The following is an 18,255-nucleotide window of genomic DNA, read 5'->3' on the forward strand; positions in this document are numbered from 1 at the left end:
TTCTGCATGTATTAAACATGGTTGCAGAGTTAAGAAAGATGCTGGTAAGACTAACTAAAATACTTTTTTTTTGCCAAAAGTAGGCCTTCAGCACTATAAAATACACATTTTATGCAAGAATTGGAACATTTGAAAAGCTCAAAAAAAGGTCTGACTGTGATAAGTCGTCACTGCCACCACCCCTCCCCCCTTCCTGCCTTACCCTGAATTCTGACACTTTTCACACGTCACTTCAGATGCACTTCTAATTAGAGCTGCAGCACATTGCAGAAGGGGCCACTTAGAGCAGCCAGTCCTCATCAGCCTCTGTCACTTCTCGTTCATGTGTGACAAGAAAAAAACAACCTTTGCCTACACTTCATTATTTCTAGCCATCAACTAAAAACTCACATGCTGAGTCCATATTAAACACACTTAATGCCCCATGATGCCAATGTAATATCACATTTGGCATGTTCATTATGACATTTAAACATTCAGGATGTGACCAAAAAGTGACCAATATGACCCCATTCTGAAGCTCTCTTCCAAAAGTGAGCTGCCTATCCAGACAGCATTTTAAAGCATCACATACAGTCTCATGACATAAAGACTGATCTAAACAGTAGGCAGCAAAGTTGTGCTGTTATATGACATGACTAATTTTGGCAAAAAAAAAGTACTGCATTACTTGCAGATAAGGTAATCCCAGAATACAGTGCAACTAGCACACCCATGTTGGACAGGCTACTTGTATTGTGTCATGAAAACTACTTTTCAAAAGTTTGGGGTCGGTAAGATGTTGTTGAAAAGTCTCTTATGCTCATCAAGGCTTCATTTATTTGATCAGAAAACAGTATTATGAAATATTTTTTAAATGTAAAATAACTGTTTTATATATAAATATATTTTAAAATGTAATTTATTCACCATTTAGCAGAATTTTCTGCATCATTACTCCAGTGTCACATGATCCTTCAGAAATCATTCTAATATGATGATTTGATGCTCAAGAAACATTTCCTATTATCAACAATATTGAAAACAGCTGTGTTGCCTCATATTTTTGTGGAAACTGATGCATTTTTGTTTCAGGAGTCTTTGATGAATAGAAGATCAAAAGAACAGCCTTTATTAGAAATGTAAAATCTTTTGTAATGTTATATTTACTGTCACTTTTGATTAATAAAAGTTATAATTTTTTTTTACTTTTGAATAGTAATATATTTCAATTTGATGTTTTAACATTTTTTACGTTTTTCCTAGCGAGGCCTTTTTTAAAAAGCATCCATTTTTTTTATCTAATTAAAAATAGGCTATTTTACCCAACATGTATATTTGCAATGCATTGTTTGGGAAGGAGCTTGAAGCTGAAATGATTATTCAAGGCATAAGGCTAGTCCTGACCTTGTCCCGAAGCTCCTCGGCCTGTCGGACCTCTTCGTGCAGGTTATAGAGTCTGTTGACTAACTCCTGACGATCCTCCAGAGCCTCCTGCCGGTCATGCTCCAGGATATCCAAGATGGCCTTGTCTGAATCAGGCAGAGGACCGGGCTATGCACGAAAAGAAACAAAACGACTGTGAAAACTCTAACTTTGAATAACCTTTCCCAACTGTTTGCTTTTCACTGTCTTCTATTTACTGTGATGCAGAAAGGGTCTTCACCTGTATGATGGACTGCAGCTCCTGGAGTTTGATCTTCAAGACCTCATTCTCCCGCTCCAGCTCAAATATCTGCTCTTTCCGAGGGCGGTTCTCAATGTCATTCTTCAATTTCAGAGATTGCCTTCTCTCCATTTTGCACTCCTCATCCAACTTGTTCAACTTGTGCTTTAGTTGGTCAATCTAGAGGAAATGGAGAGACAGCAGCCAACATTTGTATCCCACATAGTCAAATAATTCATGTAAATATGAGTGACCCATCACTTTTAGTAGTAAATCTAGGAGACAGAGACAATGCAATGCTTTCAGAAGCCCTCTGACCTCAAGCTGAAGGTCTCGGCTCCTCATCACGGCCATATTCTTCTCCTCGCTGAGCTGAGCGTACCGCATGGCCAGCTGATAGTTGTCATCCTTCACCTTTATAAGTTCATCATTATAGTTATTGCGCTCTTCTTTCATCTTATTGTAGCGCTCCTGGAAAGTCAGCAACTCCCGGTTGACCAGCCGTAGCTTCTTGGAATCATCCTCTAGTGTGCGACATTTGGTCAAGATATCCACTCGTTGCACGTCTTTAGCCTTGGACTGCTGCTGTAGTTTTATGACTTCATTCATTAGGAACTGGATGAGTCCTTCCTGGCCCTCTTCCACTACAGGCAAACAACCAAATACAGTCAAAGAAACACAACTGCACAAAAAAGTACCATGTTATTATTGAGATGTAATGTAAATACCACGGTGTATGAGTATGGTAATCATTTATCACCAAAGTACCCTCTGATACCACTAGTGCACCATAGTACCACCACAGTACTGGTTTATTAGGCTACTGCACAAATCTGAAGGAGGATTTAAGGCAGATGCTCATCCCAGAGGGGAAGCAGGTGGAAGGCAACAGACATTTTAAGGCATGGTCGTAGGTCATTTATATGGGTGGCATTTTAATTTAAAAGCGTCTCACCGACTATAGTGGAACATCTGCGAGTGGGCTCCTTCCCCGTGACCAGTTTGTAGAGGTCAGGGTAGTACAACTCCAGACTCTCTAGAAAAACCACATAGCCTCGCTCTCCCTTCGTGTGCAGGATATCCAACAACCGACCTGAGACAAAAAACACTGCAGCATTACACTTGTTGAACTGAGAAAAGTACAATGTGGTTTTTCTAACTGATGTGACCCTTAAAGAAATACTTAGTATCTGTTAATTGGATCAGGTCGAATCATTTATATCAAACAGCAGCAGCGTAAATTAATGACTTAATTTAGTCATTTTATGTAATATAATTGTCATTTTTTATGTTGTTCTTCAATAAAACAGCATCTTAGTTTAGTTATTTAGCCGACAAGACAAAAAATGAAAGCAAATATTGATCAATTGTATATAATCATTTTAAGTCAGAATAAAATGGAAATTCACCCCATCTATTCTCTGAGTGCTTAAAGGGTTAGTGGACCCAAAAATGTAAATTCTGTCATAATTTACTCCAAGATTTTCGTTCATCTTCAAAACACAAATCAAGATATTTGAATGAAACTTGTTGAAGCGACAAAGTTCTCTCAGATATCTCTCAGATTTCATAAAAAATATCTTCATTTGTGTTCCGAAGATGAATGAAAGTCTTACAGGTTTGGAAAGACATAAGGGTGAGTAATTAATGACAAATCTTTTCATTTTACGGTAAACTATCCATTTAAACCACACCCCTATCATTTCACAGCTTGACAGCTTAGGTACTGATTGTGATCTACATTATATTAAAATGAGACTGAAATGCCCTTGCAGAGAAAGCTCCGCCCACACACACACTATTCTGATTGGCTGTGATTTGTAATTTATTTATTAGTTTCTATTAGAAATGTCGCATCTGGTGTGGACAGACATTTTGCTTGAAGCTGGACTTATACTTTGTAGTTTTGTTGCACTGTAGCAGGAATGTCCAGACTTGTCTTTGATAAAAGCGATGCATTGTATTTTAACTCACTAGAGAAAGTCATGGCACAAAAAGCACTTGAAAGATCTTCTGTATTACATGCCAAACTGCTAGTCCCAGAGGGAAAAGAGAATCATTAGGGGGCTGTGAAAATCCCAGCCGTGGTAAACAAGCATTTTGATGTGCTGCTTTGTGACAAACAAACAGTGCAGACTTCAGCGAGCTGCTCGGCGAAATCCTTGTCATCCGTTCTGCCTCTGGCCGTTCCGAAGTTGAAAAATGATACGAAGGTTCAGGAAGGAGTCGTTGGGAAAGAAAAACTACAGCAGCAGCTCACAGGATTAAAAGCGTCCATTCATCATCAAATTACACCACTGGAAAAAACACAGTGAAAGATGGGGTGACCGAGTAACTGATTGATGATGTGATTTGCATGTAAATGTTTTCGGCATGGAATTTGCATTTCCATATTCCACAGTGTTTAGTATTGTCTGTCACTGGCATCTATGAATGTTGATGTCTCCTCAATCCAACTTAGAGAGTGAAACCAACCTTGGATGGATCCGTATCACATCATCAACAGTGCTTAAACACACACAAGGACACTGAATAATACCTGCTCGGTTGACTTTGGACTCCAGCAGACGTGAGTTGAGCACCTCATCTTCGTCTTGTTCGTCGATGACCTTGCATTGCCGCAGATATGAGGTTATTTTGTTGGGGTTGATGAAACGGCATAAGATGTACCGGTTCTTCTCTGCATTCTCCCACGAGGCCTCCCCATGTTCTAGCAAGTTCATTAAGCTTCCGTTCTCCATTCCTGCAGAGGCCCCTATGAGACAATGAGGGAGAATAAAGTTTCAGACGCTATTTCGACACTCCTTTCACACCCACAGCATTGAAAGCACATACGATAAAAAATTTAAAAACATGTTTTTGCATGCACAAAGATAGATGTGGGCTGCATGATTAATCGAAATACAACCAAAATCACAATAGGGCTTTTGGAATAAACACAGCACTGTGTTCTCTACAAGCTTTAAGGGCTACCTGCAGTTTTCCACCAAAATATAAGTTTGATGGTTTAACGTTTGAAATTGAAGAACACATACATAAATATTAGCACTGTAAATGTACAATTACACTGTAAAATCAAATATTACAATAGTAATCATATTTTGTTGAATATTTGTATATAATAATAATAACAACAATTATTATTAGAATTTTAACTTTATAATAAGGTCTCAATTATTAACATTAGTTAATGTATTCTAACTAAGTAAGGGATGATGTAGAGCGAGGCAGTTGTTATAGCGAATACAACCCCGACAGGCTGATCAGGTCTTGAGTCAGCCTGAAGGGGTTGTATTCGCAATAACAACCACCTCGCTCTACATTATCCCGCTTATTACATGGCTACCTACCAAATAAATCAATCATTTTACACAAAATATTGATTTAAAAAGGAGTTTGTTGATTTAAAAACGATTGTATTGCTTCCGCTAAAGAAAATAGTCCGTTCCGTCTCTACGGTTAGCATCCTGCGTCCATAGCAACGCTCTGTTTTTCATGGCAACGGTGTGTTATCCTTAGCAGCGTCTGTTATCAAGAAATAACACACCGCATTCTACGTTAGAATTCAACCAAGACATGTAATAACATGAACTAACAATGAGCAATACATTTGTTACAGAATTTATTAATCTTTGTTAAATGTTAGTTAATAAAAATCCAGCTGTTCATTGTTTGTTCATGTTAGTTCACAGTGCATTAACTAATGTTAACAAATACAACATTTGATTTTAATAATGTATTAGCAAATGTTAATATAAACATAAACTAAGATTGTTAACTTAGTTCATGTTAACTAAAGTATTAACTAATGTTAACTAATGAAACATTATTAAGTGTTAAGATTATTATTATTATTATTATAAGCATCATCATCATTATTATTATTTTATTGTTTATATATAATCCTTTTATTATTATTTTTTTGCCAAATTGTGTAGCCATACAAACAAACATAGCAATTTTTAAAATGGTATTTTAAACTGCAATTTTATCATTTTATTTAGTAGTTTTTTCCCCAAATCATACAGGCTTTAAATATAATCTTTTTTGATACGTTTTATTTCCTTTTCTGCTGATGTCTCTGACCGTGCAGCCAATAAACTTTAATCAGGGTAGATGCCATAATGAATTTAACACTAATGAAAATGAGGCTGTGATGGATAGACGTACAGTTTTACAGATCACACATGGTTTGAAACTTACAATTTTCACAACTATTTTATAGCATTTTTAGCTATACTGAAAATCTGACATTTTGTCAAAGGTTTTGTCAGCTGAACTGATTTCCTCCCGTTTCACTCACATTAGAGATTTTAAATCCGCAAACAGGGTTTCATGTAGATTTATTTGCTTAATGGGTAATTATAGTTTATTTAAATACAACTTCTTGTTACAAGAGAGTAATACGATATGTTATTAAACTGTCCCTGACACTTGCAACTGTATACATTTTCAGTTACAATGATTATTGTTTCCACAATTGTGGAAAGTTACTTTAACACTACTACCTTTAATAGCCATTTATTGTCTTTGAATATCTTCAGCATAAAATCAACAATGAAACAATTCATGCGAGATTGACCTGCAGCTGTAGTGGGTATTCATGTCCTGTGGTGGTGGGAACGCTTTTGTCAGTGCCACCACACACTGCCTCATTTCAGAGAGGTGTGACAAACCATATCTTTTTTTTTAAACCTTGTGGACAGTGGCTGTAAAGATGTCACAGCACACCGCTGATGTGAAAGAGTTTGTCTCCACTACTGCAGAACTGAGCTGATTGTCTTCTGAATAGCTGATGGCTGCAGCTCAAACAGACACTCACACACACGTGTGAATCAACGGTGTAGCTGTTCGGTACTGCGGCACAGTGATTAACGGTCAAATGTTATGAGTGCCGAGAGCAGGCCTGCAGATGGCTGATAAAATGCTGATAAAGGTTTTACATAATACATTATGAAGACTCAAAAATACTGGAATTAAACGAACACTTAAATTGTATTAAATCTAATTTTAATAAAGCTTTCAAAGTGAGGAGGTGCAAGTACCGAACGCTTGCTGCTAATTTAATACTAGATTAATAAATTAAGGGGTTTATTAATGTAATGAACAGCTTTGAGATCTTTGCTCTATGTGTATAGGTAGGGCACAATAAAAGCATAGATATTTTGAGAATTGCCTCAAAAAAAAAAAAAAAATTTCATATCGTGATAATAGTGATCAAAATGATCGTGATCATCAATATTATCACGGTTTTGTTAAAACGAGATGAAAGTGTTCAAAAAGAACTGATGCTCACACTACAAACAGTTCAACAAGTTTTATATTTGAAAATCAACAAACAACAAATAAAACAAGCAGCTCTATGGACTTTTTTAAGCAAGATTATATTCAGTGGCATTTCCTTCCTTATAATGACGGTCGTCAATAGCAACGCATTATAACCATAGACAGTATAAGAAATGGACAGAGTCATCTCATTGGAACTCAATTGAGGCAAGTGAAGCCCATTTTCAGCGATTTTTTAGGACTTCCGTTCCTGACGCGCAGACTCAAACTGAGCTTGACGACGTAGATGTGACGTGAGCAACCCGTCTGTCTTCTAGTGGCTGTGCCAAGAGAAATCTGAATCATTCCCTTCCAAATCTTGCAGAGACGGAGATCGTGAGTAGGAGGTGTCCATGAGCTAGGAGCAGGAGAAACTTTTGCTAGGTATTCTGATTAATTATTTTGTCATTTTGCCTCCACGTCTCCCCGATTGCTCGTGAGCTTCTCCTCCCGTCAATACGGTAATCTCTCTACTGTGCGACAGAGAGTCGCGTGATTATGACGCAATCGTTAGCCTACTTTTACAAAAACTGTTTTTACGAGGCCATAACGTAAGCTACAAGGTAATGGAGCATTTTATACATTGTCGTGTTTCTTTAGAAATAAATAATGGACAAATCGAGTCTTTAAACGCCTCAGATGTAAAGTTATTCGCTGTCAAAGTGACGCCAAAATGAATGGGAGTCAATGGGATGCTAACAGCAGGTGAAGTTCTGCTACAAGATGGTGGCACGCGGACGGCTTCAACTTCCGGTCGACTTCCTTCCCGCTTGATTATAACACAGCGCATATCACGGACGCGCTCTCTCGTTTCATTAAAATACAACTTGTCATCTTGCGTCTCCTTTTTCGATTGTATTGAAAATGAAATCAGAGTTGATTTTTTTGTTTACTGAGTTTGATAATATTTTTGTGATCATGTAAGATTTAAAACAATCTGTCTTCCGCCATTCCTTCTCGAATAAAAAAACAACAACATTGCGCACTGCGCCTGCGTCAGCGTGTTGCTGGCTGGACAGGATTTACAGTGAGTTATTAAAATCGCGATAATCAAACACGGTTTTAATGATAATTAAATTTTAAACGATAATACTAACCGTCAGTACATTTTATCGTGGTTTATAGTGAAACCAGTAATCGTCCCATAATATAATATAATATAATATAATATAATATAATATAATATAATATAATATAATTAATATAATATAATTAATATAATATTATATATATATATATATATATATATATATATATATATATATATATATATATATATATATATATATATATACATACACACACACACACACATGGATATTTTTGGGTGAACTATCCCTTTAAACATATAGACCAACAATTAGAAAAACAGTCCAGAGGAAACACAGAACGCATCCTGTGTCAACAGCTCTCGGACAGTTTGACACGCGATTGCAAAATGGAGAGCAACCATCTAATTTGTCATGCTCATGACAACCTAATTTGTTTTATAACAATGTAAATAACAGCAAATAAAGAAAATGACCTATTTTAATGCTGCTGAATCTAGTCTCTGGAGCTCGAAGCTGATTGGTCGGTTGTTAATGAACATTCAACATTCAGTGCTGTCTTTTATGCTCACCAAGTAGAAGTGCTGATTTGATGCTCAAGAAACATATTTTCAATGTTGAAAGTAGTTGTGCTGCTTCATATTTTTGTAGAAACTGTTTTTTTTTCCACAGCATTGGTTTGAAATGGAAGTATTTTGTAACATTATGAAAGTATTAATTGTCACTTTTGATCAAATGAATGCATCTGAACCTTTGGCTGTAAACCGAATCTTTTATGTTTAAGAGTGTACACGAGTCACCCTCATGACAAGGTTCATTGTCCAATGGCAAAAAGGCTTAAATTCCAGCCAATTCCTCAGACATTCATCATGTCACAGTTCAATTCTCTGGAAGAAACCGAATCACAATGAAACTGATAAAAGAGACTTTCTCTAGTGAGAATACTTTGATGTCTCACCTACTTTAAAGAGACAATACAAGGTGTGTGTGTCTTTTTCTGGCCTCTGAGTCAATTTAGTCCTACCAAAAAAAAAAAAGTTCCAGCAACCTTTCATATTTTCCCTGATTTTCTGTGGGGCGTAAATGTAAATTAACAAGCAGCAACATGTTAATTCAAGACTCTGCATGACAAGTTTCTTGCTGCAGGTGAAGAAGCAGCCGGACCACTTCAGCGGCATAATACCAGCATTGTTTTCCAGCGCTCCATGGGCCTTTGCAAATGAAATCAAACCATTACTACTGATATGCCCACACACACGCTTTTGCATATTCCTCTGAATCCATCATGCCAAACATCCCTATATCTGCCCTTTCGCTTTTGCACCCCTAGGCTCAGGAACAACTGCATATGTGAGCGCAAACTAACCGTAATGGCCTCACTTCCCCATCCCTAGCAGACAGGAGACATTTGACATTTGAGTGGGTGTGCGACACAGGAGGATGGTTTCTGGTTAAGGAAAGGAAGAACTGCAGATTTCAGCCAGCGTTTGCAATTTTCAAGCGCAATATGCAGTCGGAGGGATGAAGAACTTATGTCGTCATACATCTAATATTAGGCATCAGCATCGTCTCATGTTGTTTAAAAGACAGTTTCTCATATTTGGAAATCAGATAAATGAGTGGGAGACTGTGTCAACGTTGAGCACTAGGTCGTGTGTGCACTCTCCCACGCCGAAAACGCCCACCTTTTGCGAGAGAGGACCTTTAACGGCGCCCTTCCTTAGGAAACGATGGGTTTCTCCCCACACATCTTAACGCGCTGATTAAGAGATACGGTATTATACTGTCATTCATCACATTGGCTTTGTGTTCATGTCAGGACGTGACTCAGCCGAGTTAAAAATGAAGCATCACGTACTACAGCGGTTCACCCCGACAGACACACAAACACACAGTCCACCCCCACCCCCACCCCCACCCCTGTCTTTTATACCTTGACCAGATTTCCTCTCGACTTATTTTGGAGTGAGTGAGTAAGAGAGCGCTCTTCACTTCCTCATTTCATTAGCAGGTGTTTAGCGGGGCCTCTTAAAAGGAGAAATGTTGGGAACACATTTAAAGTTGCACAGCAGAAGTGATACTCATTTCATAGTATATTTAAATACAAATTATCAGGAGATCAACTTCCACTTACCAGTGTAAGTTAATATATCTGTGTCTGCATCATTGTCTAAGTGGCATTAGACTCATAGAACATCTGAAAGTCATTAATAGAGTGACTTGTGACTGAATTGTTTTGTTGTTGCTCAAAACGTAGTTTGCAATATGAGGAAAGAGTGAAGGAAAATTAGTGAATTTGGACACAGCTCCTAAAAATATACTGCACTTTGTATTAAAAAACTAGCAGAAATGTGATCTGACCACTGAGACTGAGACACATTGAATCAAAATTCTGATTGAATCGGGTTTCGCATTTATTCGATCAAAAATACAGTAAAATAGTAATCTTGTGAAATATTAAGATTAAAATAACTTTTCTATTTTAATTTATTTTTAAACTTAATTTTTTCCTGTGATGTCAAAGTTGAATTTTCAGCATCATTACTCCGGTCTTCAGTGTCACATGATCCTTCAGAAATCAGTCTAATATGATGATTTGATGCTCAAGAAAAATGTAATATTACCAATGTTGAAAATGGTTGTGTTGCTTAATGTTTTTGTGGAAACTTTTTTGTTCAGGATTATTCGATGAACAAAGAGTTCAAAAGAACAGATTTATTTTTAGAAATAGAAATATATAGTAACATTATAAATGTTTTTACTGTCACTTTTGATCAATTTAATGTGTTATTATCTGAATAAAAGTATTCATTCTTTCAAATCAAATCTAACTGATCCCAATTTTATAATGGTAGTATACATTAGATTTAGAAGTGTTTTAATAAGTACTAATCAGGAACGAGTCCGACACAAATCTAATCAAACTAACAAGTCAAAGGCCTATAATTTTGTGTTGTTTAACAGAGAATTATTTACATTGTTTCAAGTTCACCGAGCAAGCAAGAAAAATGAAACTGCGCTACATCTACAGGTTGTTACCCTGCGGGACCCTGCTTGAGTGATTTTCATGTTGAAGAGCAGTGTAAAACCAAGCTAGCGGAAGCCCCTACCACGTGCTCCTGAGGCTCCATCCGATTTTAGAAAAAAAAAAACCACAAACCAAAAGCGCCTGAGCCAATGGGCTGCAGCCCTGCTCCACCAAGCTACCAGTTCGGGGGAACTGCACTAAACTGTTTTGTGTGAAAGTGAAAGAGTCCTGATGTGGGCCTGCTCCCTTACAATGACTGAAATTGTACACTCTAAACACCAGGATCTAGAGTAAATTCTGACCTAATTAAGACTGCGCTGATGAGAAATCTAAATATAGCACATTTGTAAGATAAAAACTGATATACGTCATGTATGATTACATAAACATAACAGGAACGGTTTACTCAAAAATAAAAATCATTTTTAAATCATCCTCATATCGCTCCAAACCCGTATGACTTGCTTTCTGTTTGAACACCAAAAGGACTTCAAAAGGGACGGGTGTTTGACAAAACAATCAATGCACCATAAAAGTGTCCATGAGATCCATAGGCAATAAGCCTTCTGAAGTCATGCAATGGGCTTTCTGTGAAGAAGTGGGCAAAAAAGAAAAATCCAGCTGAAGCTCTCAAATCTCAGTCACACAAATGCCATGTTGGGTTTGTACACAAAGTTTGATATCATTGACGTGACGCACCATATTTGAACCGCATACGAGCAAGGCTGAGATCTGAGAACCATGGAGCAGATCCTCAGCAAATAAATACTTTTTTTTGGTATGACTTCAGAAAACTTGCAATATACTGCATACAGTAAGTTTTTTTTTAGCCGTTTTTGAAGTTCTGACACTAGTCGTTGTGCAATGGGTCTTGTATTGTGATCCACAGAGGAAAGTTACAGATACAACAACATGGCAATTTTCACATTTGGTTGAACTATCACTTTAAGGTTGTGAACTTTAACCCTGGAGACCCAGACCACTAATAGGTTTGAACAATTTGTTTCTTATGAGCTTAAAAACATTGCGTTATTTGACATTAATTATGTAGCCGAATATAAATTGTGGGGTGGGTGAAAGAAATTAGCAAGAATGCATTAAATTAACCGATAGAGAGTAAAGACATTTATAATGTTACAAAAGATTCCCATTTCAAATAAATGCTGGTCTTTTGAACTTTGTTCATAAAAAATAATAATAATAAAAATTAAATAAAATAAATTATCATGGTTTCCTCATAAATATTAAGCAGCAAATCTATTCACAACATTGATGATAATATTAAGAGATGATTTGATGCTCAATAAACATTATATTAGAAAAATGACTTCTGAAGGATCATGTGACACTGAAGACTGGAGTAATGATGCTGGAAATTCAGCTTTGCATCACAGGAATAAAATACATTTTAAAATGTATTCAAACAGACAACAGTTATTTTCAAATGTAATATTATTCCACAATAATACAGTTTTTACTGTATTTTTGAACAAATAAATGTGGCCTTGGTGAACAGAAACCTTTTGATGGTGGTGTATATCCATAAGTTATTTTTATTTATTTTTTAATTCTCATACTTGTGTTATTTTATATGTTTGATGACTTTGTAATATTATTCTAACACCATGTTATTTACAGCACTTCCTTCCGTGAGGCGTGTCATTTATGTGCAACTAACATCACCAAACAGAAATGAACAAACACTGACTGTTTTCAAACAAGTTTCCTAAATACTAACCACAAACTGGCAAGACAAATAAGACAATCCCACATCTCTTTTTATTAACAAAATGCGGTTTTCATTGTCAAAATACTGACTCAGTTTAATTAATACATACACAAGCCAATAATTAAACGAGTGAATGATTAAGACAGTCCTCAAAGCTTGCTTCCTGAATTTTTGGTGATAGTGTGCTATTGACAGGCATGCAAATAGCAGCCTCAGATCACAAACCACATTTCAAATTAAACTTGATGACAGACTGCACAGAAGCAACCGAGACAGTCTAAAAATGCTACATTCCCAGATCGATGACAGAAATATGCAGTTGCTTCAAATGAACCATAAGAAATCCATTGTTTTGGGTTTAAGAGTGAATCTGCACATTCCAGCTGTAATGCAATTGCTCGAAATTGGACCCAGCAAACACTAACAATTCAACCTTTGTGAGGGACGATGCCATGCACATGAACCTAAGAGCCGATCTGATGACATTCACAATACAGGAGCTTTCTTCTCTTCCTCAGTCAGGTGCGGCGTGTATGTTGACATGGCATGCTTTTCAAGTGGATTTGTGGAGTTCAAAAAATCTGTGCTTGCACAATTCTATTTAGGATTCTGAGCGAAACATCAAGATGCTCATTTTGTTCATACGCTACAGCATCTCTGCTTGCACTTCACTATTAAATGAGCTTAACATTTTCAGATTTAAAGCTGTTTCATGACATTACAAATGTTGTCCATGTGTATAGCACATATGTGTTAATTATGTACAGATGCATAATTATGCATCTGGACATAATTATGCATAAATAATGTATACATATTTTGACCAGGAAATCACTACATGACATGCTGTATCACTATATTTTAAGGTTTGAAAATAATTTGAATGCCTTTGTGGTGAAACACTCTTTGTTCTAGCAGAATTATGTTTTTCATTAAGACAACAGAAGGTCATCTGTGAGTTTTGCCCCATCATTTCTTCATAAAATAGCACTTTTTTCAAAGACCCACATTCGTAATTCATATTGCGTGATAAAAAAAAAAGTTAAAAGCATTGTCATCATTATGCCACAGATTGGTATGGAGTACTTTTTTGTATATTGGTCAAATTGGACTGTATATAATAAAAAAAAATTGTATGTCAAGCCACATATCTGTAACACCACAGTATATAGGACAAGATACAAACAGAACTGTGTATTTAGTGTCTTGATTCAATTAGATGTTGTATCTCTGCTTGATGTAAAAATACATCACAAACATCATCATGCCTGACTTTGAAGGTGCCTTAAATATCCTATTGTGTACTTGAGGAACTTCAAAATATATCTGAAGCCTGTTCCTAATGATAAGGTCATTGAAGGAACTATGGACAGACTGTGCAGTTCCTGCAAGGGACTTTACATTTTAGAAGTTCCCCAAAAAACTGCCTTATCAAAAATAGTGCCTAAAACTTTACAATCCTTCTCCAGACGATTCCACCAGTTTGGCTGTCTGAAGGAACCAAGTTTGGGACCCCCAGTATCTTTTGATTTTTACAGATTGACTCTTTAATTACTGGGCAATATTTGACCCCTGAAAGGCATTTTGGAAAGGAGTGGCATTTTACTTTTGGTAACCCTTTACAGTAAGGTTTCATTATAGTAAACATTAGTTAACTATGTTAGTTAACATGAATGAACTGCACTTCTACAGCATTTATTAATCTTTGTTAATGTTAATTTCAACATTTACTAATAGATTACTAAAAATCTAAAGTTGTATTTGTCAACATTAGTTGATGCACTGTGAAGTTACACGAACAAACAATGAACAACTGGATTTATATTAACTAAAGTTAAAGGAGCTGTATGTAAGAAATGTATTTCAATTAATCATAAAATGGCCCTGATATGTCACTAGACATTAAGAAATCATGTTCATTTCAAATACTTATATCACTGACAACAGTAGTCCGGCCAGGATATTGTCATTTAAAAAGGCCACAATCTTACATACGGCAAAGATTAACAAATACAGTAACAAATGTATTGATCATGGTTAGTTCATGTTAATTAATACACTAACTAATGTTAACAATGAGACCTTATTGTAAAGTGTTACCTTACTTTTTAACAAATACAAACACATTGAGTGTGGATCAAATACTTCAACCAAACCAGTTAAAAATAAACACTCAATTTGAACAAATTATACTGTTAAATCAACAGTACTGGAGATGTAAATAATACATGCTAATATAGGCACTGCTAGAACACATTTAATATTTGTTATTTCAGTTGTTTGGAGTGTTTCTTTATGCTAGCTGTACATCAACACTCACCACTGAAATAGTGATTTGACATATTTGAGATATAGCATTTTTACCCTCAAATACATATTTATTAGCACTCAATATTTTCTCTGTGAGCCCTATAATTCTGACCATTGTATATATATTTTTTTTTATTATAAATTGTCTCTTTTTATCTGGAACTTAGACAATCTTCGATCAAAACGATTATAATTATAAAATGAAAATGAAAAATAACCTAAACTATTTCAGATGATCCTGTTCATGTGTTTGATGTCAACTATTTCATACATTCATTAAATACTTAGTAGCCAATGATTGGTGCAATCTTTTTCTCTAGGATTTTTCTTATCCCCCACCAGTTAACATTATTACTATTCACTTGTGTAAATAATCAACCATCATATCATTATATTAATGATATGTCATCATGTCTATAATTAAAACATGTTATGAAATAAATATGCCGTGAATTATTAATCACTCTCACATAGTTTCAGCATTCAAAATTCATTTACAAATGCATTCACTCATAAATGTGTCAAATCCAAAATAGTGATTATATTCATTAGGAATTACTGTTTGCTGTTCTGCAACAATGCAAATTCCACACTGAGTTGTATTCTTTAGTCACTGATTTATTAACTGGGAGTGGATGAGAAGTTAACATGTTCTTGCAGAACATCACGAAACTTGCTATAGGACCAAGGCAGGGCGTACACACCAAGCATTCTGAGGCATCCTACAACAATGATTAAACTATTCCTGTAGAGCAAGCTGTTTAAAGGAAAAGCTTTCCCAGTTTAATTAGGACTCTCCTAAAGTCTTTATCAAAGAAAGCATGCCATGACATGTGGCTCAATTTGTTAGGCAAATATGAGGTCGGAATAGCGCATCTGTTGAACATACATAGTGGAACCTCCCATTTATGAACGATCACATCATGACATCTTCACACCATACACATCTCACAAGCAGGGCCGAGGGGGACACAGACAGACAGTGTGACTCATATGGCAACAGCAGCTATTTACATTAGTTGCATTAGTTATTGTGAAATGAAGGATTTTGTCTTAGTGCACAGAAAATAATCATAATCTGATTAGAGACGGCAACAATGCACCAAATCCCATGAATATTGCAAAAACTCAACAGTAACAGCAACAAGTTGATATATGGAGCATGCAAAGGAGAGGCAAGTAGAGGTTGACAATAGATTGATTTTTATGTGCACTACATAAATAACAGAATAACCATGCACAACAACACAAATTGTCATTGGATTAATGGTGTCAGATTAATGTGGCAATGATCCTCCTTTCACTCCCTTGACTTTTCAATGAGTGCACACAGCATGCACACTTGCTAGATTCCATCACTCATTTTATTATGGCATCTGAATTTTAGTTTATAGCCCATGTTGGAACTCATTTACATCCTATTAGCTGGTTATTAGATTATTATGAGGGAGGATGAGTGACTAATAAATGGAGAGAACGATAGATTTTATGAGTAAGATAGCAACCCAAATATAGCATTTATATTTCTGCAAAGAAGATAATCTAATCACACTAATTCATCTGTTGCATCACTTTAACATGCTTCGTTTATGCGCGCGACATTTACTACTTTACTAACCTAAATTCTACACTAAAGTCAAGTAATGTACACATATAGTTCAAGAAGTCCAAAAACCACACAAGCATAGCCGTTGTTTTGTTAATATTTTGTAGAGAGAGAAAAAAAACCCTGATACGCATTAGTTTCCTGCGTACTGTCGGACGCCGAGGTGCGTCGATAAGTTTGTGATTAAGTTCGGCTCTGAAATGTTTACATACTAAACAGTTACATTCATCATCGTGTTCCTCTTTAAATCGACAGGAGGCTAAAGTGATTTACCTGTTGAAGATCACTCCTCGGGGTCTAATTCGACAGATCCATTCTAGTTACTTGAAGACGCCAGAGTTTCAAACGGCTCAACTCTGTCGCAACAACTCACACGACAAGCTGGACGATTTCACCTGCAGCCTGACAGTAAGATGTCACTCAAAGCGCTTAGTGGGCGGGGCTAATGGAGCTAATCACTATATTAACTTGCAGCTGCAGTGAACGACGTTTTATGTGTCCGAAGTGCAACAAACAAACAGCAGTACTTTCTGACCATTAAATGGCGCTCATTGTCTAGCTCTCCTTGTTAAAAATAAGTAAATAAATATCTTGGTAACACTTTACAATAAGGTTACATTAGTTAACTACATTAACATGAACTAATAATGAACTACACTTCTACAGCATTTATTAATCTTTTTTGTCAATGTTAATCTAAACATTTACTAATACATTATTCAAATCAAAAGTTGTATTTGTTAACATTAGTTAATGCACTGTGAACTAACATGAACAAACAAGCTGGATTTTTATTAACTAACGTTATGATGAACAAATAACAAATGTATTGCTCATGGTTAGTTCATGTTAGTTAATACATTAACTTATGTTAACAAATTAATCATTGTAAATTTAGGTATATGTGCACTTTAGGTGAGAAATATAAATATTAAATTAGATTTGCTCAATATGTAATACTGCAGAATAGAAACAACAATTTAAAAGAGTATTTTTTCAGTCTGCTTACAGAAAAAGAACATATTTTTCATTTTCTCATCGTCGAGCATTAGCTAATTTCTCAGTTTTTCTTAATTGTAGTTTCGTTTGCTTACTTCACTTCATTTGGCTTACATGTTAACATGTAGACATTTCTTATTCGTATTCCATCTAAGATATAGTAGTTAGTAATCCATTGGTGTGATATTGTTTTGTACTGGATGAATAGTCTGCTGATTTGCCTATGTCTAACACTAAACAAAAGGCTATGATGTGATAGTAAGCGTGATACGAATCTCAATTATTCTAACAATAATTTTAATAAGTCATTGACACAATTCCTATCAGTGGTTCATCTTAAATCCCAATAACACAAAATCTGTAAAATGATCCGTCTCATCTAAAGCTCAAAATATCAGATCTGGAAGATGAACAAAGTGCCCTAGATAACGTTGGAGTGCCATGATTTTGTTGAGATACAGCTTTCAGACAGATTTAGGGATATATGTGTGAAGTCTTTATTTATGTGCTCATGTGTTGTCTCACAGGGGGAAATGTTCTCCACTCCAGCGTCTGACAAATAGT

The 18,255-nt window shown here is 35.9% G+C and overlaps 1 protein-coding gene across 2 annotated transcripts in view; it reads right to left on the reverse strand.

Moving 5' to 3' along the window:
* Nucleotides 1-17,123, reverse strand: part of card11 (caspase recruitment domain family, member 11) — a 28,409-nt gene extending 11,286 nt beyond the window's left edge. For both annotated transcript variants that reach the window (XM_082189082.1, XM_082189081.1), the window contains exons 1-6: nucleotides 16,966-17,123; nucleotides 4,185-4,400; nucleotides 2,601-2,738; nucleotides 1,964-2,289; nucleotides 1,646-1,825; nucleotides 1,387-1,533 (exon numbers count right to left, since the gene is read on the reverse strand). In XM_082189082.1, coding sequence (XP_082045208.1) covers nucleotides 1,387-1,533; nucleotides 1,646-1,825; nucleotides 1,964-2,289; nucleotides 2,601-2,738; nucleotides 4,185-4,386 — 993 coding nt within the window. In that variant the 5' untranslated portion in view covers nucleotides 4,387-4,400; nucleotides 16,966-17,123. The remainder of the gene's footprint in view (nucleotides 1-1,386; nucleotides 1,534-1,645; nucleotides 1,826-1,963; nucleotides 2,290-2,600; nucleotides 2,739-4,184; nucleotides 4,401-16,965) is intronic.
* Nucleotides 17,124-18,255: the final 1,132 nt, after the last annotated feature.

The sequence above is a fragment of the Leuciscus leuciscus genome, assembly GCF_965113295.1.
Source record: "Leuciscus leuciscus genome assembly, chromosome: 1".
Lineage (NCBI taxonomy): Eukaryota > Metazoa > Chordata > Actinopteri > Cypriniformes > Leuciscidae > Leuciscus > Leuciscus leuciscus.